Here is a 21,947-nt window from a genome sequence, read left to right as displayed (position 1 = left end):
GAACAGTTGCAGGAACTGGGTATGTCTAGTTTAATGAAAAGAAGGACCAGGGGAGACATGATAGCAGTCTTCCAATATCTCAGGGGCTGCCCCAAAGAAGAGGGAGTCAAGCTATTCTCCAAAAGACCCGAGGGCAGAACAAGAAGCAATGGGTGGAAACTAATCAAGGAGAGAAGCAACTTAGAACAGAGGAGAAATTTCCTGACAGTTGAACAATTAATCAGTGGAACAGTTTGCCTCCAGAAGTTGTGAATGCCCCAACACTGGAAGTTTTAAAGAAAAGACTGAACAGCCACCTGTCTGAAATGGGTTTCTTGCTTGAGCAGCGGGTTGGACTAGAAGATCTCCAAGGTCCCTTCCAACTCTTATTCTGTTATATATGTACTTTTCTCTATACAGTCTTCTTCCCCTTTCTGAGTGCAGATTTCAGAGAAGGGAGCAATTGAGAGGAACTAAATTCCAATCGTCTAGCCTGAAAAGGGCAAACGAACAGAGAACGTAGAACATCATCAGAGTTGAAAGGGACCTTGGAGGTCTTCTAGCCCAACCCCCTGCTCAAGCATTGAGGGCGATACCATCTCAGCGGCTGTCCAAATGACAAAGTTCACTTAAAAAGGCAGAGCTCTGCATTTATCCCGTTTTAAAACTCCTCAATAAGAATTAGTATTTCCTCAAGTACTGTATCTCTCAAATGGAGGGTGTTTTTTTTTAAAAAGATCCCAAATTCCACCAAACTTTTGAAATTATATTGTTTCAAATCAACAGGGCCTGGTTTTTAATTCACTTCTAAATATAGATGGTCCTCAACTTATGACTACCAGTGAGCCCAAAATTTCTGTGGCCAAGTGAGTCCAGCTTTATTAAGTGAGCTTTGCCCCGTTTTACGACCTTTCTTGCCCTAGGTGTTAAGTGAATCGCTGCAGTTGTTAAGTGAGTAACATGGCCGTTAAGTGAATTTCGTTTTCCTGTTTGTCGTTGTTTGTCAGAAGCTCGCAAAGGGCAACCACGTGACCCCAGAACATTGCAACCGTCATAAATACAAGTCAGTTGCCAAGCGTCTGAATTTTCATCACGTTACCATGGGAATATTGCCGTGGTCATAAGCATGAAAAAGTCACTTTGTTCAGTGCCATTGAATGGACACTAAATGAACTGTTGTAAGTCGAGGACTATGTATATAGCTTCGGATTTGTTGTTAGTTGCGAAGTGTCTGGCCCATCGTGACCCCATGGACACCGTTCCTCCAGGCCTTCCTGTCCTCTACCATCCTCTGGAGTCCATTGAAACTCATGCTGACTGCTTCGGTGACTCCATCCAGCCACCTCCTTCTCTGCCGTCCCCTTCTTCTTCTTTTGCCCTCCATCGTTCCCAGCAAGAGGCTCTTCTCCAGGGAGTCCTTCCTTCTCATCAGGTGGCCAAGATCTGGGCTTCTAAAGAGCAGTCAGAGTTGATCTCCTCTAGGACTGGCTAGTTTGATTGCCTTGCAGTCCAAGGGACTCGCGGGAGACTTCTCCAGCACCAGAGATCAAAGGCCTCAATTCTTTGGCGCTCAGCCTTCCTTATGGTCCAACCTTCACCGCCATACATACACAGCTTCACTCTTTCTGGCGCTACTAGTACTAGCCCTCTTCTCTTCCCCAGTAGCATAGCTTCGGATGGGGAAGATGCAAAGTCCCTTGCTTTCCTGCTGAGGTTTCAGGTTAACAAATAACATCAGTTAAGGGAGATTTTCTGCTTTCATTTCTCTGCAGCTCACGAGACTTTTGAATAGCTGGGGCGGCGTGTTTGAAGGGCAGTTTGCTGGATTCGTCCCTTTGGCTCCTCCTAAGCCTCCTGCATTACAGAGACAGGTTGCTGTTTCCCAGGCGGGTTTCTCATGCCTTTGTGTACCACCACAAACCCGCCCATCCACCCGCCCCTTCCGAATTCCTTGTATCTGTGTCTTCTGCATGACAATTAGGCACTGATTTGATTTCTCTCCTAACGGCACGCACCCCATTAAAACCCAATTCAGCTGATTATCAACAGCTTTCCTTAAATGAAACCACGGGGCTCCCCGGGGGATTCAGCCAGAGCCAGAAGATGACGACGAGAAAGGGGGGGAAGGGGGGAGGAAAACAAGAAAGAGAGAAGAAAGTGAGTGTGAGAGAGAAGAAAGAGGACAGAGAAAAGAGAGGAGAGAGGGAGGGAGGGAGAGAAGAAAGAGGACACAGAGGGAGAGAAGAAAGAAGCAAAAGTGTGTGTGAGAGGGAAGGGGACAGAGAGAATGGAGAGAGAGAGAAGAGAGAGAGGAGAGAGGGTGGGAGAGACAGAGAAGAAAGAGGACAGAGAGAAAGAAGAAAGAAGCAAAAGAGAAAGAGAGAAGAAAGAGAGAGAGAGAAGAGGACAGAGAGAAAGAAGAGAGGGAGAAGAGAGAGAAGAGAAAGAAGAAAGAAGCAGAAGAGAGAGAAGAAAGTGAGAGAGAAGAAAGAGGAGAGAGAGAGAGAGAGAGAAGAAAGTGAGAGAGAGAAGGAGAAGAGAGGGAGGGAGGGAGAGAAAAAAAAGGAAAACACTGCTATACTGCATCAGACCAATGCCCATCATGTCCAGCTTTAAGGTTTCCAAGCATGGCTCAGCACTCTGGATATTGTGGCTGTTACATACCATTCTGGACCAATGGATGTCCAGTATTTCTTCTTGAAAGCCTCCAGTCATGGAGCACCCACAAGTTCATATGTAACATGCTTCAAAAGGTGTAGATGTGTGCCTTTTAGAGGGGAAGTCATGTAACCAGTCCACCCTTCATTCTTTGATAATTCATGGTTGGTTGATCCTGGGGGCGGTGTGTGTGTGTGTGTGTGACTTATTTTAGGGAAGGACGGTGATGGGAAGGATGTGTGTGTGTGTGTGTGTGTGTGTGTGTGTGTGTGTGTGTCCTGGATTTGTAGGGAAAGGGGGCCCTCTACCGGTCAAAGGTTGGAAATCTCTTCACTGTCCAATACAGTGTTTCCCAACCTTGGCAATGTTTAATAGAATAACAAGAGTTAGAAGTGACCATGTACGTCTAACCTTAAGTGGATTTACACCCCCCCCCCCCCCAGGAGACTTTTCCGTGTATTTTACCAGGAAATGCAGAGAAGCAAGACTCGAAAAGTCAGTGCCTGCCTAAACATACCCATGTGCTCTGAATCCAATGGGGATGTCGATTTTGATTCCGAATTCATGGAGAGCTAACCCTAACCCTAAGTGGAATTTTCCCCAATGGGATTTTCCCATGTATTTTGCCAGGAAATGTACTTAAGGCCGGCTCAAAAGGCGTACCCCCTCCTAACCATACCGACGGGCTCCGAATCCAATGGCGATGTCCATTTTGCTCTGCAAATTCATGGAGAGCTAACCCTAACCCTAAGTGGAATTTTCCCCAATGGGATTTTCCCATGTATTTTGCCAGGAAATGTACATAAGGCCGGCTCAAAAGGCGTCCCCCCTCCTAACCATACCGACGGGCTCCGAATCCAATGGCGATGTCCATTTTGCTCTGCGAATTCATGGAGAGCTAACCCTAACCCTAAGTGGAATTTTCCCCAATGGGATTTTCCCATGTATTTTGCCAGGAAATGTACATAAGGCCGGCTCAAAAGACGTGCCCCCTTCTAACCATACCGACGGGCTCCGAATCCAATGGCGATGTCCATTTTGCTCTGCGAATTCATGGAGAGCTAACCCTAACCCTAAGTGGAATTTTCCCCAATGGGATTTTCCCATGTATTTTGCCAGGAAATGTACATAAGGCCGGCTCAAAAGGCGTCCCCCCTCCTAACCATACCGACGGGCTCCGAATCCAATGGCGATGTCCATTTTGCTCTGCGAATTCATGGAGAGCTAACCCTAACCCTAAGTGGAATTTTCCCCAATGGGATTTTCCCATGTATTTTGCCAGGAAATGTACATAAGGCCGGCTCAAAAGACGTGCCCCCTTCTAACCATACCGACGGGCTCCGAATCCAATGACGATGTCCATTTTGCTCTGCGAATTCATGGGGAGCTAACCCTAACCCTAAGTGGAATTTTCCCCAATGGGATTTTCCCATGTATTTTGCCAGGAAATGTACATAAGGCCGGCTCAAAAGGCGTCCCCCCCTCCTAACCATACCGACGGGCTCCGAATCCAATGACGATGTCCATTTTGCTCTGCGAATTCATGGAGAGCTAACCCTAACCCTAAGTGGAATTTTCCCCAATGGGATTTTCCCATGTATTTTGCCAGGAAATGTACATAAGCCCGGCTCAAAATACATGCACCCTTCTAACCATACCAATTTTGCTCTCCAAATTTATGGTGGCCCAACCCTAACCTTAAGTGTGTTTTCCCGCCAATGGGATTTTTGCATTAATTTTACCATTAAATGCAGATAAGTCAGCCTCCATCTAAAGATACCCATGCGCTCTGAATTCATTGACAGTCCATTTTTCTGTCTGAATTCATGGAGGCCCAACCCTAAACCTAAGTGGATTTTCCCGCCAATGGGATTTCCCCCCGTTTTTTTACTGTAATGAAATGTCTACAACAGTGGTTCCCAACCTTATTTTGGCCATTCCCCACCTAAGGATCTCCAAAATCAAGATGCGCTACTCTATGACATATAATTCTTACTTTAGTCAAAAAGTGAACTCTACTCACACGGAGGAAGCCTAAAAGGCCATTAGCGTGGTTTAAACAAGGTTCAAATTGGCCACTTGTGGGGCATGGGCACCACTGGTCTACAAGGACACCAACAAGCTCGGAGGGCACAAAGGAGAGGTTGTATTCAGCCAGTTTTGACCCGTTCTGGTGAATCGGAAGTGGAAATTTTGAGTAGTTCGGAGAACCGGCAAATACCTCCACTGGCTGGCCCCGCCCCCATCTATTCTCTGCCTTCTGAGTCTCAGCTGATCGGCTGGGTCTCCTTCTGTTGCCCTGCACAGGAGAATGGAGCTGGAAAGCAGGTTAGTGGGGTGGGGAGGGAATGAGGGACTTTACAGTATCCTTCCCCTGCCACGCCCACCAAGGCACACCCACCAAGGCACGCCGCGCCCACAGAACCGTTAGTAAAAAAAATTGAATCCCATTGAAGGATCAGATGATGCAATGTATGTCCAGATGAGGCCCTGGGGATCAAAGCAAAGGTCGTATGTGGCGATAGGACCCAGGTGTGGATGGACATGAGAGTAAGGAATATGAATTCCGATAAAACATTTTCTCTTGTCTTCATTTCTTTGCCTTGACAATTAAGAGCTTTGCTACTTTCCAGATGACTTACTCTCTGGGAAAAAAATACTGTGAGGTAAGACACCCTTAGCGCCCCTCCTCGGGGTGTGTGTCGTGTTAAGATACAGCCTGTAGTGCCTTAAAATGGCTTCTACTGTACTGCTGTAAAATGGCTTCTATTGTACAGCGCAGTGGAGTTTCCACGGATTCACAGTACTCCACAAGGAGGCTCCCTCTTATAAGGTGGAAAATCCGACATTAGAAATGACGTTTGTTCTGGACATTTTCCCTCTATAAATAAAAACCCGGGCAATGCCAGGTTATTAGCTAGTAATACATCAAAAAAGAATCCTGCAGGTTTGGCTAGGAGAACATCAAAAAGTACCAATGATGTCAAAGGAGATTAAAATATTCCTCTCCTAGAGTTGACACTCCACTGTTGTTTTCCTGGGCTTCGTTTCCTGGCCCTTTGACCCACCCAGGGGAAAAATAAGTTGGCAAGCACTTAATCAAATGGAGATGTAGATTTTTCTCTGTCAGCCCCTCTGGAAGACAACCCTCTGGGTGATAAATTGTCTTCCAGAATCCCTTGGGTTGCCCTCTCCTCCTCCCTTCCGTCAGAGATCAGGAGGATGTGCTCCGGGAAAGAGATAAAATCAGGGACATATTTCACAACTCAGCAACGGATGCCAAGTATCTGTCTTGGCTTTCCTCAGCGCAATGTCCTTCAAAAGCTTTGGATGGCACGTTAGTTATGGAAAGTGTCATCTAACATTTCTGGAGGGCAATGCGTTGAGCAGACAGTAGCGGGGGCTTGCTGTCTTGAGTAATTCTTTTGAAGTTCTGGAGAGCGAAGCAAAAAAAATGCATCTTCCCTGTTCCTTATCCTTTGAGATTGGTTCTAGAACTTTGTTGACGGGCTACAGGTGGCTTTTGAGAAAACAGGGACACCTTGTTTGAGGTTTCCCATGGGGAAAAAAAGGCCCAGATCTTTCCTTTAACTCAGGGGTCCCCAACCTTGCTATCATGCCATCCCTTTTTTCCCCTCTAGACTAGGTATTCCCAGTTCCCGCAGCCGTTCTTCATATGTTTTAGTCTCCAGGCCTTTAAGCATCCTATCAAGTTCCTAGAATTAATTAAACCTATTTATTAATTACAATAGCGAAGATAAGACCCGTTGCTCATGTTTAAGTTGCATCGTTGGATCAAAAACGATCCTGCCAAATCAGGTAGCTCTCACCAGCACCTGTGCTCACAAGATAAGAGTTACAAAATGGAACACACCCATCAAAGCAGTTTCGGATCCACGGCTTCGGCCTCTGTGGTTTGACTTTTAAGCCACCTCATCAAGAGACAGGAAATCTTTTGAAGGCAGTTTGAGTTCTCTATAATGAAATTAAATCACAACCAGCACAACCTCTGCACTGTAAGAACCTCATCATCTCATTATCTAGAACGGGCTTGCATAAAGCAACGGAGACCTTGATGGGCAAATAAAATGCAGCATTGAAGGTTTAACTGGCTATTAGAAACATAATACAATACAATAGCAGAGTTGGAAGGGACCTTGGAGGTCTTCTAGTCCAACCCTCTGCCTAGGCAGGAAACCCTATACTGTTCCAGACAAATGGCTCTCCAGCATCTTCTTAAAGACTTCCAGTGTTGGGGCATTCACAACTTCTGGAGGCAATTTCTGTTCCATTGTTCTAACTGTCAGGAAGTTTCTCCTCAGTTCTAAGTTGCTTCTCTCCTTGATTAATTTCCACCCATTGCTTCTTGTTCTGTCCTCAGGTGCCTTGGAGAATAGTTTGACTCCCTCTTCTTTGTGGCAACCCCTGATAATAATCAAATATTAAGACCTTGGAATGAGTTTGTCGATGGCCTTCATCTTACGTGAAGATGGATGGTGCAAATTTGGGTCCATAAAGATCCAAGTTTGGAGACCCTTTTGCCCTAAAGCAGGGGTGTCAAACTCGCATCATCATGGCAGCATCATGTGACATATCGGGACTCCCCCCCCCTTTGCTAAATGGGGCGTGGCCAGCGCATGGTGCACCCGGGTTGCAAGTTTGACAGGCCTGTTCTAAAGCATCAAGTTGTGTTCATGTATGTCCACTAGGGGGCAGCAGAAAGTCAGGAAACATTCAAATTTAGTGGGATAAAGAGGGAATGAAGTGATGGGGGAATAAAGGTTAGTCTTGATGCTCGCCTTGCTCCCAAAACTGAAAATTCACGAGCTAGCTTTGGGAGAAAAATGTTGGGAGAATTAGATGTACCCGTCAGGGCAATACCTTTATTAGGCCGATGCAAAAATTCACAAAACAATGTTCAAAACAGTTTAACAAGGGCAGGAAAATGACGGAGACCTTGGAGTGTCCATTGACTTCTAAATACATGAAAAGGAGTTACAGACATTCAAACTTAAATGCTCATAGATACCATGATAGGTTCAGTTCAGCCTGCATGTCAAGATTAAGTCCTTTGACGTTATACAGGTTGTTCTCCCTTAGGTTGCCTAGCGACTGTTTCAAGTTACGATGGACTCTATAAAAGGGACTCAGGACCCAATTTTGAAGTTTGGGAGACCCCACCCCTTTCAGTCATGTGATCATATGTTGGGTGCCTGGTAATTGGCTCATATTCACCGCCATTCGTGGCGCCTGGCTGTCACAATTTTCAAATGTTTTTTTGTGCGTTTCCAACATTTACTTTCCAATTTCCCCAAACACCCATTGGATAAAATGGATCTGCTTAACAACCACAAAAAGGTCATAACATTGGGAACGGTCACACGGCGAACTGCTTAATGACTGCAATGACTTACAGAATAACTCTGGGTTCAATTATAGTCGTAAAGTTGAAAACTACCTATACTACGATTTACAATCTAGAAACGTGATAGAAACGACATTTTGCCTTAATCTACATCAGTGGCCAAAATTGTGGAAACCTTTTGGGAAAAGTTTGTTTTTGAGGTTTGATGGCTAATAACACCACTTTTTTTTTCAAGATAATCCACTGCTGGAATGGCCTGGGAATAGCCTAGATCTGCTTAAGTCAATTGAAAATCTATGGAGCAGACTAAAGAAACTTCTTAGTCAGAAGCAACCCAGCAATAAAAGCCAGTTAATAGAAGCAGTCATTCCATCTTAGTTTCACATTATAACAGCTGCAAAACTAAAAGACTTGGTTCACTCCATGGGAAGATGTTGTAAGATGGTAATTCATGCTGAAGGTTACCCAATTAAGTATTAACTGACACGGTGATCATTTTTGTATATCTCATTTCACTTTTCTTCTTTATAACTGCTATTCTAATAGCAAACCCTTCATAAAAGTTATTGCATTACATTCTTGTTTAAATTATCTTTCCATTGATATATAATTTTATGGTATTACTCAAAAAAAAGTGGTGCTATTACTGTATTTTTCAGAGTATAAGATGCTCCGAAGTATAAGACGCGCCTAGATTTTGGGGAGAAAAACAAGGGGAAAATCTCTGCCTCTGACTCCCAGCAATTTGCCTCCTTGCAACAAACAGCATAGACAATATACACTGTTTGTAGTGTTATATTTCAGACTATACTTGTGCAGATGTTGTTAAAATGGATGTGCTTTCTGGGAGTATAGTTATTCTCTGCTATTTAAAAGAATAGCACTTTTTTTAAACAATAGCACTGGGCCTCTTCAGATCAAGCATTTATTTTAAAAGGCTTTTTCATTTTGTTAAATTGTCTAGAATAATAAAGCAATCTTTGAAAAATAAGTCTAATAATTTGAACCTCCTATAGGCATTTCTAGTTGTTGACTTACCTCCTTGCAGCAAACAAGATTAGAGCAAGAAAAAAAAATCTGCCTCCCAGCAATTTGTGGAGCAAACAGCAAGTTTCACTTTCAATTTCTCCTGATCATCAGCTGTTTCAGGCTGCAGGGATTGCTATAGCTTATTGAAGCCTCGCAAGCCCCCCCCCCCCCCACTTGCTGCAAAGAGGAAAATTGCTGGGAGGCAGAGGCCAAAGGGTTGGGGCCGGTGCGTGGGTGGGGCTACATTCAGTGTATAAGACGCACCCAAATTTTCACCCTCTTTTAGGGAGGGAAAAGATGCATCTTATACTCCGAAAAATACGGTAGCTAGTTTTAGAAAATACACTTTTCCCAAAAGGTTTCCACTATTTTGGCCACTACTGTAATAATTCCATCTATGGTTTTATTTAAGAGGTGTTCTTTTGCCCATCAAGTCTGATATAGTGCCTTCTTTTTTAGTGACCAGACAGACAGAGAAGCACAATGCCAACAGTTTTACGCCCCTCTTCCCACTTCAAAGTAAAATGCTATGATGATTAATAACCGGCGCTAGTCTTCCCTTTCCACAAACCTATCTAATCTTTTTAAAAGCTCTTTTCCCTAGAGACTCATTGCCCGTAACTCGATGTTCGATTTCCACGATATTCCAAGCAATGTTGAAAGTCAGAAAAATAGGAAGACAATGCAGATCTTCGAGCTGAAATCCTGCTTGCTGATCAATGAAAGTTTCGGCGTTTCTCAGACGTCAACAGAATTCTTGGAACTTTCTCCTGTCTGCTTTCCGCAGCCTCTGAGGTCACCCAGTTGCCACTTTACGGCCATAACCTATTGAGAATTACCAGAACGGTGACCCAACAGAGAAGACCTCTGCTTGGGAAAATCAGAACCGAGTAGAACAGGCACATCCATCACCCAGTTACTAAACTGATTCTTCTTTCAGGAAATTGACAAGAAATCTTAGGAATGGGGAGGCCAGAAATCAAAGGCAACCAGTTCAGCCCAAATGTTAAACGTCTATCTAAAGAAAGAACGCACCTCCTTTTCTTCTCTGATGAATCTAGACCCCTGTTCGGGGATATTGGAATCAAGAACGTGGTGCCTTGCTCCTCAACTCCTCTTCTATCCTTTTCCCAGACTGAAACTTTGAAAGAATCCAGAAGTTGGTCATGGAGGATGCAGCACATCTGGAAAGACGAAGCCTACAGACGGGACAGTTAAGCCTGGGATCTCCAACTTTTGGCCACTGTATGACATGTGGACTTCAATTCCCAGAATTCTCCAGCCAGACATGTTAGTGCTTTGCTGTGTTTACCTTAAAACAGGGGTCAGCAACCCGCAGCTCTTGAGCTGCATGTGGCTCTTTCGTCCCTCTGCTGTGGCTCCCTCTCGCCGGTCGGCGCCACAATTTTGAGAGGCGCTTCCAGTTGGAAGGGAGAAAGCACATCATAGCAGGAGGAAACTCTATGGCAAAGAGCAGGTTTTCTGGTCAGCTCCACAATTGAGAGGGCTTTTGGTTAGGACAGGTAGAGGAAAAAGGATGCCGTGCTAGGAGGAGTCTCTATGGTGGGGGAACCGGACTTCCGGTTGGCTCAAGATGTGAACAGGGGAGAGTCTGGTTAGGACCTTTGTGGCTCTTTTGAGTGTTTAAGGTTGTCGTCCCCTGCTTTAGAAGTATTGTGCAGGACTCACAAAAACCTGTAGGTCTAATAGAAGTATCTTCTCATTCATCCTCTTCTTTTAACCACCCCATAATAATTCTCTGCGGGGTGGGTTCTGGGCAACTGAATGGCGCTAGCAGAGCGTTTTAATGGCCGGATGCCTTTCCCTGTCGCCAATGCAGAGTTTTATTCAGCAGATAGATTCTCATTGTGCCCAGAGAGAAATATCTGCCTCTTACCTAGGATCGAACTCACAACCTGCTGAATGTGAGGCGAGAACTCCACCTCTAGGCCACCACACCAATCCAAGTATCTTCTCATCGCTTGAATAAAAATTTTTCAGCCGTTTCCATCTAGAACACAGAAAACGCCCGTTTGCAATCTTGGCTCTTCTGACGGCTTCCTCCATCTACCCGTGGTCCCAGCTGACTGAGATGGATTAGGAACTTAAAAGTCTATGTCCGAATTTCACCTGAGCCCACGATGCAAACCTTTGAATCCAGCTGTTCGTAGATTTCCACCCATTTTGCTCCGCATCGCAGCTGCAGGGACAGGGCAGCAGGCTAAACAATTCAGAAGGTGAAGTTTGGAGGCTGCCGAAGGAATCCAACCAGCCAGTTGCCACGTTCTCTCTCTCTCTCTTTCTCTCTGCCATGTGGCAACTCTCATTGTAAGAGTTGTCAGTTTCTCGAGCACTTTCACACGGACAGAAGATCTGGGGGAAATTCCCCGTAGCAGTATTTTGCAATGGGGTTGCGGTAGGTGTTTTCATGTTGCACGCTCTGGGGAAGGGGAGAAAGACAAGAGACAGAAGTCTTACGCCCGCCAGAGAAACTGATGACTAGGAAATGCTACGGAGAAGGTGAACCCCCCTGGTTTGTGTCTTTGTAGACAGAAAGGCTGGGCTTCAGGGCCATTCAGTGTGGACATGGTTCGAAAGGGTGCAATTACAGAGAGACAAGGAAGGTGGAAGTGGAAGAAGCATGCAAGAACTGTTAGTCGGGCAAAGGGGATTTTTAAGCTCTGGGAAACATCCCTCCATAGTCCCCCACCATCCTGCCAAAACCGATGAAGCTTCTTGGACGAGAAGCAAAACATTTTCTTCTTGTTTCTCAAGGAAAAGACAGTCCAGTTGCTCCTGGAAACAGGAGGAGGAGATGGTAGAGGAGACGAGGAGGAGGAGGAGGAGGAGGAGGAGGAGGAGGAGGAGGAGGAGGAGGAGGAGAGGTGGTGGAAGAGGAGGAGGAGAAGGAAAGAGGAGAAGGAGAAGAAGAAGCAGCAGCAGAGGTGGAGGTGGTGGAAGAGGAGGAGGAGAAGGAAGAGGAGAAGGAGAAGGAGAAGCAGAGATGGAGGTGGTGGAGGAAGAGGAGGAGAAGGAAGAGGAGGAGAAAAAGAAGACCAGCTGCTACTGGGAAGAATACATATTACGATAAGGCTATGAAAATGTGGAGTCGCATGGCATGCCCTTAATTTACTTTATTTGATTTCTAATTTCTGACTGTCCTCACATGGGCGAGACAGGGTCAGTAAAAGGTACCAGATGTGGCCCAAAAGCTGCAAAATGCCCAGATCTGCTCTATACCATTCCAGACAAACGGCTGTCCGATCTCTTCTTGGTAAACCTCCCACACACAATTTCCCTTTCCTTACCTGGGAGGAGGTCCTGCACTTGGCCAGGCAGAGCTCAAAGTGATCTTCCACAGCCATGAAGAGATTCCGGAAGGCCACCGCCGCTCGGTTTAGAAAATGCTCAAGGAGCTGTTGCTAATAAAAGGCAAGAAGAGGCAAAATAAAAACAAAAACAAAAACCAGGAAGCTCACGAAAACCAGAAGTGGAGAAGGATTTCATTTCTCTCCTCCCCCTAAAACACGAATCAGCCAATCATCTCCCAGGAAATACAACGGTACCTCGATACTCGTCGTTAATTGTTTGCAGGAAGCGTGACGACTACAACTGCTAAAAACAAGTACCAAGTAATCCATGTGACTTAACGCATGATCTTTTGTTTTGGCCAGAAAGGGTCGCGTTTCACGAGGCAGCCGGCACTGACAAGTTCTACGGTTTGGTTCTTTCAGTGTCAAGTACCAAACAAAGGACGAGTAGCGGGACAAAACCTTCACCTCAAAATGCGACAGGTTTTAAAGCAGTCGAGTACTGAGGTATGGCTGTCTAGGTAGGATTTATGTCCTGGTTTGAAAGGTCTGATGTCCTGGCCTTCTCCGTGGTCATGTGACTGAATTTTGGGCAACCTGGCACACCACACCACATTTATAGAACCCCGAGGTCCTAGGACCGTAATTTATGACGTTTTCGCCAACTGCAATGCTTTCCTTTTCCTCCCAAGGTCCTTTGCACATGCCCTTACCCCCGTTTACCTTGTTGGGCTGTAAGCAACAAGACACACAGGCTTCGTAGACACTGCAACATCCGCTAGGCAGGCAGCTGTCGCAGCTGTACAACTTGACGCTGGGTGCCTCCACGTTGCAACACCCATTCACCAGCAGGTCCTTCCTTTCGCAGATGTAGCCTGTCGCAAAAGACCTCCAGGTGAGGCCGAGCAGGAGGAGAATGTGCTGCGCCACAGCACAGAAGCCAAAATGTTGGGCTGAAAACTGATTCCACCCAACTCTTGTGGCCTGCCGGCAGCCAGTGAAGCTGGCAGCAGAGTCAGAGAGTGAGGAGGGTTGGGGAGGAACATGGGCCAGTCCTGGGGGCTGAGGAAAGCTCAGACAAGGGGTCTGCGTTGGAGGTAGAGAGGGAGCCAGACAGCAGTGAGGCAGAGGAACAGCTGGAGCCTGTTCCCAGTGTGGGCATGCTCAGAGCTGCCAAAGCTACAAGAACAACTAAGAAAGCAGGGTCGATTTAGGAGTAAAACCACACCTTGGAGGTGATTGGAGGAAACAAACAAACAAAAAACCGCAAAAGCTCTACTGGCCACCGGCGGGCCACAACAATACTTGGGAATGTTTAAGGAGGAGCTGCCTTCACCCTCTTTCTCTCACACCTGATATCTGGGCTGTGTTGCCTCTTCCTCTTCTAGAATGCGCCCCCTCCAGGTGACGGAACCCAGATTGGACCCTGCAACTTTATCCCGGGGACACATACATTCCCCTTCATTCGTAAGACCCTTACCCAACTCATCCGTGATCAACAGTTTTCCTTGGACAGAATTCCGACATTGGTTATTCGGCTGGCTGCTATTCCCCAGGCTGAAATGGACTTTCCAGGCGATTGGGCGATTTTCGTCTTGAGCTTGGGGAAAATTCCGATCTCGCAGCACTCTCTCTTCCTAAAGGCCCAAAAAGAGAGAGAGAGAGGTTTGATCTTGTTGTGAAGTAGAATTAGAGTCCATTGTCTTGTGTATCGGTAGTCCTCAGGTTACGACCATAACGGAGCCCAAAATGTATGTTGCTAAAGTGAAACATTTGTTAAGTGTTTGTGTCCCATTCTACTGTTTTTTATTTTCTTATTTTAAGGTCTTTTTAAAAAAAAATCTTTTTAATTTTTTAATATATATATATCATCTTTGCAACATTTCTAAATCTTTACATATCTACTATACTCTTTTTATCCATACAGATATCTATCTATCTATCTATCTATCTATCTATCTATCTATCTATCTATCTATCTATCTATCTATCTATCTATCATCTATCTATCTATCTATCATCTATCTATCTATCATCTATCTATCTATCTATCTATCATCTATCTATCTATCATCTATCTATCTATCATCTATCTATCTATCTATCTATCTATCTATCATCTATCATCTATCTATCTATCTATCTATCATCTATCTATCTATCTATCTATCTATCATCTATCTATCTATCTATCCGTCTATTTTTACATATTTTTCATCCACTCTTATTAATTCCATACATCTTCCATCCTTCTATGTACATATATTTCTCTTATATTTCTTATCCCGTACTATTTTATATACAATCTATCTTACATTTCCCCCCCCCCCTCTTGTTAATTCTGGGGCTTTGCATTTATTTTCTGATTTCTTAATCTTTTTAATGCATTGTTATTCTTTGCATCTTTCCTCCAGCCATTTGTACCATAAATTCCATACTGAACAGTCCTCGGATTCTTCGTCTTTTTATTTCCTTTGTGAGTCTGTCCATTTTGGCGCATTCTAGTAACTTTTTTAAAATCACGTTTTCTTCTGTTGGTGTATTTTTGTTTTTCCAGTTCTGTGCGTATGTGATCCTGGCTGCCGTTATTACATGTAGTATTAGGTATTTGATTTTTTTAAATTTTTCATTATTTTAGGGTCTTATTTTCAAGGAGGCCTTATTATTTTTGAGGTGCAGGAGGCGGTGAGGATGGTCACCTCAGGGCTGCTGCTGTGTTGCAATATTTTCAGGGAGGGCTTATTTTCAGGGGAGGGCTTAATTCAGCGCATGCGCACAAAAGTCCCAATTGGGCTTATTATCTGGGGAGGTCTTATTTTCGGGGAAACAAGAGTACGACTATTCTTGCCACTGTTGTTAAGGGCATCGCTGCATTTGTTAAGTTAGTCACGCGGTTAAGTGAATTGACTTTGGGGGTCCGAAGGTCGCAAAAGGCGACCCCGCGACCCCGGGAAACTGCAACCATCATAAATACGAGCCACTTGCCAACCATCGGAATTTTGATCACATGATCAAAAGAATGAGAAGAAGACCTCCAAGGTCCCTTCCAGATCTAGGAGTCACCCAGCCGGCTTTCGTGACTAAGATGGAACTGGAACTCACAACCTCTTGGTGACTTGTCCCAGGGCCGCCCTTTCACGCCTAAAGCAGAACTAGAACTCACCATCTGCTGGGGATTGGACAGAAACCACCCAAAGCCTGCTTTGAAGCGAGAACTAGAACTCCCAGTCTCCCGGTTCCTAGCCTGGTGCCTTAAGCACTAGGCCAGACTTGCTCTCGGGATCAAACCGAATTTCCCCAGGACCCGTTCCAAGCCGTTTACGCCACCAAACTCCTCTCTGCGTGTCTCCCTTCGCCAGCCTGCCCCATCGGCCTCCCTCGCAGGGTTGTTAAGAAGGAAACCTGGACTGCCTATGGCCGAGAGGTGGAGCTCCCACCTGACAATCAGGAGGTTGCGAGTTCCATCCTAGGTAGAGGAAGATGCAGGCTCTCCTGCTTGGGCGGGGGGGGGTTGGACTAGATGACCTGCAAGGTCCCTTCCAACTCTGTCAAAAGGAGCATGCCCTCGGGACTGCCAAAGGCGGGCTAGCAGCGCCACTGACCTGCTTGAAGGTGCTGTTAAGGAAGTAGATGAGGGACAGCCCGAAGACGATGCCCAGTACCCATCGCTTGCGCAGCAGCCTTCGCCACACCAGCGCTACCAGCTGCACCATCGGGAAGGCGGCTCCGAGCCAGCGAGCGCACGTCTCCCCGGGGCCACAAGGAGGTAGATTGGGCCCTTCCTTGGCCTTGAGGACCCAGGCTGGGAAGGGGGAAAGAGTGCCCCACGCCCCATCCCAGGGCAGTCAGCCCCTGGGAGCCCCCTACCTTTGGAGAGATCCAGAAGGGGGATGGGAGCAGGGGAGAAGACAAGAGAAAGGGGTCGACTTCACAGTTGCAAGCAAGAAGACCCCCCTCCCCGGCCAAGGAAAGCAGACCCGCCTCCTCTAGTTCTCTCAGAAGCCCCCTACCCCAGCCCGCTTGGAGAGACCCAGAAGAGGGAGGGGAGCGCGGGAGAAGACAAGAGAAAGGGGTCGGGGGTCGCAGTTGCAAGCAAAGAAACCCCCCCTCTCCGGCCAAGGAAAGCAGACCCCCCCCCCCTTAGCTCTCTCCGAAGCCCCCTACACCAGCCCGCTTGGAGAGACCCAGAAGAGAGACGGGAGCGCGGGAGAAGACAAGAGAAAGAGGTCGGGGGTCGCAGTTGCAAGCAAGGAAACCTCCACCCCCCACGGCCAAGGAAAGCAGCCCCCTCTCAAGCCCCCCCCCCCAGCCTAGAAAGGGGGCACAAGGAGGGCGCGAGAAACGCCGGTGGCGAAGCAAATGGGAGCCAAGGGGAGAAGCGCTCCGATTCAATGACAGGAAGAGGAGAGCTGATCCGGTTTAAGGAAGGCGAGAGGCCGATCCGAATTAGGCAGGGAGAGAGAGGGGGGGGGAGGCCTTAGGAGAGAGGGAAAGAGAAGGGGGGGGGGAACAGAGAGAGGAGGGGGAAGCGGTCGTCCTCCCCCCCAACCCGCCACTCCGTGCGCCCCTCTTCCCTGCGCAAAAAACGGGGCCAGAAGGAAACCCCCGATGGCTGCTCCGGGTCCAGCTGCAAATGCCCGGGTAGGGGAGGAGTCGGAAGTCACATGCACGGCTGGCGGAGGGGGAGGGGGAGGGGAAAAAAGCTGGGGGAGGGTCAGACCGGCCGGTTTTCGGGGAAACCAGGTAAATGGCTACGTGATGGTGGCGGGAAGCCTCCTACGCCACTAGCCGCGCTTTCGTTTCGCCCTCTGGGGTGGGTGGGGAAGGGGGTTCCGAAAGGGAAAAACCGGAGGAAGATCGCCGGGTTGGGGAGGATTTGGGGGGAGGGGGCTGGGAAGCGGCCTCGGCCTCCCCTCCGTCCCACCCCCGACTGCTGAGCCTCACCTGGGCTCGCCTTTCCCTGCCATCTCCTGCTTTTCCATTTCCCTGGAATTCTAGGCTGGGCGAAAAGAGGGGGGGGCGCCTTCCTGTCCCCCTTTTCCCCACGCCCCCAATATTTCCTAGAATTCTCACGTCTCCCCCCCTTGATGGTGAGGGGTTCCAGATGTGGAGTGAGCTGCAGCTTTTGCGAGATGCACACCTGGGGGATCAATTTTGGCTGTTCTCCCTTTTCTTTCTCTTCCCCTTGGTCTTGCAAGCTCTTCTCCACAATGGAACAGCTGGGCAAGGTCCAGTCTTGCTCCCCCCCCCTCGGCTATCCGTTAAGCCAGGGGTCGGCAACCTTAAACACTCAGAAGAGCTACAAGGGTCCTAAACTGGAATCCCATCCCCCACCCCCACCAGTTCAATTCTGGAGCCGACCGGAAGTCCGGTTCCCCCACCGTAGAGTCTCCTCCTAGTGTGGTATCCTTTTTCCTCTACCTGTCCTAACCAAAAGCCCTCTCAATTGTGGAGCTGACCAGCGACAGGGAGCCGCAGCAGAGGGGTGAAAAGAGCCACATGTGGTTGCTGAGCCCCCGCTTAAGCCAAGGATGGCTCATCTACGTTGCCTTCTGAATCCGATGTGAGCTTTGAATCCACGCACTGAGCAGGCTTCCCAAAGAGAGCCAGGCCGGTGTTGTGGTTCAGGCGCTGGCCTGGAAACCAGGAGATGGGGAGCTCTAGTCCAGCTTAGGTGAAAAAGCCAGCTGGGTGACTTTGGGCCAGTCACCAGGAGGTGGTGAGTTCTAGTTCCACTTTAGCCGTAGAAGCTGCCTGGATGATTTTGGGTCAATCACCAGATGATGGTGAATTCTAGTCCCACCTTAGCCATGAAAGGCAGCTGGGTGACTTTGGGCCAATCACCAGGAGATGGTGAATTCTAGTTCTACTTTAGCCATGAAAGCCAGCTTGGTGAGTTTGGGCCAATCACCAGGAGATGGTGAATTCTAGTTCTACTTTAGCCATGAAAGCCAGCTGGGTGACTTTGGGCCAATCACCAAGAGATGGTGAATTCTAGTTCTACTTTAGCCATGAAAGCCAGCTGGGTGAGTTTGGGCCAATCACCAGGAGATGGTGAATTCTAGTTCTACTTTAGCCATGAAAGACAGCTGGGTGACTTTGGGCCAATCACCAGGAGATGGTGAGTTCTAGTCCCACTTTAGCCATGAAAGCCAGCTGGGTGACTTTGGGACAGCCCCTCTCTCTCACCTCAGTTCCTATCCCGGAATTATTGATGTGGGGAAAAGAGGAAAAGAGGAGGGGAAATTATCAATGTCTGCCACCTTGACTTATAAAATAATAAAGGTAGGGTAGAAAAAATCTAACTTCTGCCAAATGTGGTGGAAGCGTTCATAGTTTGGGAAGTTTGATCTTTATCTCCTGATTTACGCTGCGGCCCTTTGGCGGCTCTTTGTTGCAGGTGAGACTCGCTGTGCTATGTCTTTGGGGCCCCATTCCCATCCTTGGAAGCCCATAATCCTCTCTGACCCCAGGCGTCCTTGATCTCCCACGTTGATGTGGACTGTGTTGTGTTTCAAAGTGCTAAAAAAGATGCAGCGACGGCACAGCAGCATAACGGACACCCTTCCACCTGAAAGGTAAGGGCGCCATCGTTCATACAGGTGAGTTATGCCCCAGAGAGCATCTCTTGCAGCAGGGACAGCAGGCCTTACGCCGTGTCCTGACCTGGGCTTCCTGAGAAAGCAGGAAATCACAATCTTCCTCCCAAAAACCCTCTTTTATTTATACGGCTGTGAATTATGGTCATTCCCAGTCCGCAAGGCTTCACCAACAGTCTGTGAAGATTCCGACAGATGTCTGCTCGAGTTGCCACGGTCTTTCAGGGGAATGTGGATAACAACCTTACCCCCCTGGGAATGCTGCCAGAGGCCTAATTGCCAAATGCAGAGCAAGGCCAAACTTAGCACAGAGTCAAGCACATCTTCTCAAAGCTTGAACCGGGCTTGCAGGAGTCTTCTCCAGCACCAGAGTTCAAAGGCCTCCATTCTTTGGCGCTCAGCCTTTCTTATGGTCCAACCTTCACAGCCATCCATTGCAACTGGGAAAACCAAAGCCTTGACTAGACACACTTTTATTGGCAGGGTGATGTCTCTGCTTTTTAGGATGCTGTCTAGATTTGCCATAGCTTTCCTCCCCAGGGGCAAGCGTCTTTTAATTTTTAGGCTGCAGTCCTCATCTGCTGTGATCTCGGACAAAATAAGTATAAAAGAGTTCATAGAAACATAAGATAGTTATTAAAAAGCATGTGAAATAAATAGAATTAAAACTTAGAGGACCTTCGTCCAGTATCGGGCCATTTTGACAGGATTTTCTCTTCCCTCATTGCTAAAAACCCCTGTTGTGAATAGATGCCAGCCTGGCCTTGGAGACTAGCTATAAAAATCTCGGTTTAGAAACTTCAGGGTAGAAAGTGGTGCCCAGGGAGGGTTTGGAGCATAGTTGAGATATCTAGAGAGAAGGGCTTGGAACTGCGGAAAGCTTTGGGGAGAAGGTAAGAGTGGGGCGAATTCCCTTAATGCAAGCAGCAGCTCTAAACTTAGAAATCTCCAAAGGGTTGACTATCCAGAGAGATTTTGAAATGTTGCAGAACGTTGCTAAAGTCCTTTTCGCAAACCTGTCCCTGGGGGAATCTTCCTTTTCTGTCCACTGAATGTTTATTTTGCGTTAAGAGGATGGGCATGCCCCATCCCCTTCATGCGTGCATCCCCCTCTGCAGGCATGCCCTCCCCCATGCCCTGCCATGCACGGGCCGAGACCCAAAGACCAGCTGGCTGGCAGGAGAAGTGCACGCATGCATGACGGAGCTGAACTGGAGTGGCGGCTTTCATGCCCACCGAGATGCCCATCCTGGCCCTATACAATTCCAGACAAATGGATATCCAACGTCTTCTTAAAAACTTCCAGTGTTGGAGCATTTACAACTTCTGGAGGCCAGTTGTTCCCCTGGTTAATTTTCTCACTGTCAGGAAATTCCTCAGTTCCAGGTTGCTTCTCTCCTTGATTAGTCTCCACCCATTGCTTCGTGTCCTGCCCTCAGAGAATAGCTTGACCCCCTCTTCTTTGTGGCAGCCCATCAAATCTTGGAAGACAGCTATCATGTCCCCCTTAATTCCTTCTTTTTACTAGACTAGATGAAAAGACTAGGAAACTGCAAAGGAAAATTTGAAATACTAATTCACCAATGATACATTCTGGTTTGGTTTTGGTTTTTTTTTTAGGACAAAGTGAAGAGATACTGTGTTTCCGTATCTGTTTTTGCAAGATTGTTTCCTCGTTTAATTTGGTTTGGGAGTTTATTTAGATCTGAACAAAGTATATAGCATAATGTGGTCTTCATCTCCCTCCCACCCCAAATTTGGCAACTTTTAAGGCATGTAGACTTCAAATCCCAGAATTCCCCAGCCAGAAACTGTGCTTTGTAAAATCCTACTTTATGGCTTTAGAACCGTTTTTTTGTCAGTAGCAAAATTCCAAAAATTTCCCTATCCGTTCTGTGCGGGTGACTTGGTGGGCGTGGCTTGGCTTGGCAGTCATGTGGCCGGGTGGGCGTGGCTGCACAACTGAATCACGCACACTGCAAAAGCAGCTGCACTTCGCGCAAAATTGCTCCCCTGCAACAAGCAGGAACCTCACAGAGTCACAGAGAGCTCAAAAAACACCTATCACGCTTTACGCAAAAATAACACAAAAGCTGCACAGTTGACTCATGCACAATCTTGGCAATTGCAAACCCAGGAATTAAAGCAACACACAATCCAAATTGTATCCGCAGGTGGCTCAGTGGCTAAGACGCCGAGCTTGTCAAGAAAAGAAGGGCAAGATCCACTTAACAAATGCCTCACTTAGCGACCTATATTTTGGGCTCCATTGTGGTCGTAGGCTGAGCTGTACTCTTTTCTCCAATCCCCCTTCCTCTCCCCCCCACACTCCTGTCTTCCAGAAACCGGAACCAAGCCATCACCTCGGAGACCAGCGTGTACGAAGGGTCCGTTTTCGAAATCCTAAAGACGGAAGCCTCCTCCCCTCAGCAGCTCGCCTCGGGGCTGGGGGGAATCCCGTCAGGCAGTATCTCGGCCACCCCTTTCCAATCCAGTTTGCTCCTGGGGTCCTCAGCCGGAGGAGGCGAGGTCTTCATCCAGATGCCTGCTGCTCGGGAGGAGGGGCCAAGCCGGGCGGAGGCGGGGCTCTATCAGTACCGCCAACCTCATCATTACCATCACAGCCACCCGAGAGGCTCCTCCTGCTCCATATGAGTGGCGCTGACCGCCATGGGCATCCTGAAGAGGCCCCCGATGAGCCGCCTGGCACCCCGGCCCCTGCCCTTCCCGAGATGAAGGCAGTTGTCTCCTGGTTGCAGGACGGCCTACCCTTCATTGTGATCCTGCTGGCGAAAGTTTGTTTCCAGCACAAACTGGGTAAGGGGCTTCGTGAAAGAAGGCAGAGACATGTTGTTTGCATGCATTTGTGTGCTTCCGTTTTTTTAAAAAAATCAAACTCTTCTGACCCAGCTCCCCAAACACACAAGGCCTCCGATGTGGCCTCAAAAGATTCCATTATTAGAAACGCCGGTTTTAATAAAAGTTTCTCTCTCGCTGCAGGCTAAC

The 21,947-nt window shown here is 47.5% G+C and overlaps 2 protein-coding genes and 1 long non-coding RNA gene across 6 annotated transcripts in view; 2 read left to right on the top strand and 1 right to left on the bottom strand.

Annotated features, from left to right (window-relative positions):
- The window catches only part of LOC309399284, a 667,582-nt gene that overhangs the window by 543,757 nt on the left and 101,878 nt on the right, over window positions 1–21,947 (top strand). The gene's annotated exons all lie outside the window — the stretch shown is intronic.
- On the bottom strand, window positions 7,503–16,953 carry SPRING1 (SREBF pathway regulator in golgi 1). 4 transcript variants are annotated; one of them, XR_014176480.1, is made up of 6 exons: window positions 15,945–16,953; window positions 13,823–13,979; window positions 13,066–13,217; window positions 12,340–12,453; window positions 11,181–11,471; window positions 7,503–11,042 (listed from the first exon to the last, which is right to left on the bottom strand). XR_014176480.1 is itself a non-coding variant. In XM_081966750.1 (6 exons), exons 2-6 carry the CDS (start codon window positions 16,053–16,055, stop codon window positions 11,388–11,390), a joined length of 618 nt encoding a protein of 205 aa, XP_081822876.1. In that variant the 5' UTR covers window positions 16,056–16,451; window positions 16,612–16,953; the 3' UTR covers window positions 7,503–11,387. The 4 variants fall into 4 exon arrangements, 3 of the variants coding, with proteins under 3 accessions (XP_081822876.1, XP_081822875.1, XP_081822877.1); XM_081966750.1 differs by having other exon boundaries at window positions 7,503–11,471; window positions 15,945–16,451; window positions 16,612–16,953; XM_081966749.1 differs by having other exon boundaries at window positions 7,503–11,471.
- Window positions 17,039–21,947, top strand: part of RNFT2 (ring finger protein, transmembrane 2) — a 241,700-nt gene continuing 236,791 nt past the window's right edge. Inside the window, 4 exon segments of the mRNA XM_081966523.1 lie at window positions 17,039–17,085; window positions 18,743–18,920; window positions 21,284–21,579; window positions 21,582–21,758. Of these exon segments, the coding sequence (XP_081822649.1) occupies window positions 18,838–18,920; window positions 21,284–21,579; window positions 21,582–21,758 (556 nt within the window). The 5' untranslated portion in view covers window positions 17,039–17,085; window positions 18,743–18,837.

The sequence above is a fragment of the Natrix helvetica genome, assembly GCF_964273705.1.
Source record: "Natrix helvetica genome assembly, chromosome: 14".
Classification (NCBI taxonomy): Eukaryota; Metazoa; Chordata; class Lepidosauria; order Squamata; family Natricidae; genus Natrix; species Natrix helvetica.
This window is presented reverse-complemented; position numbering and strand designations above follow the sequence as displayed.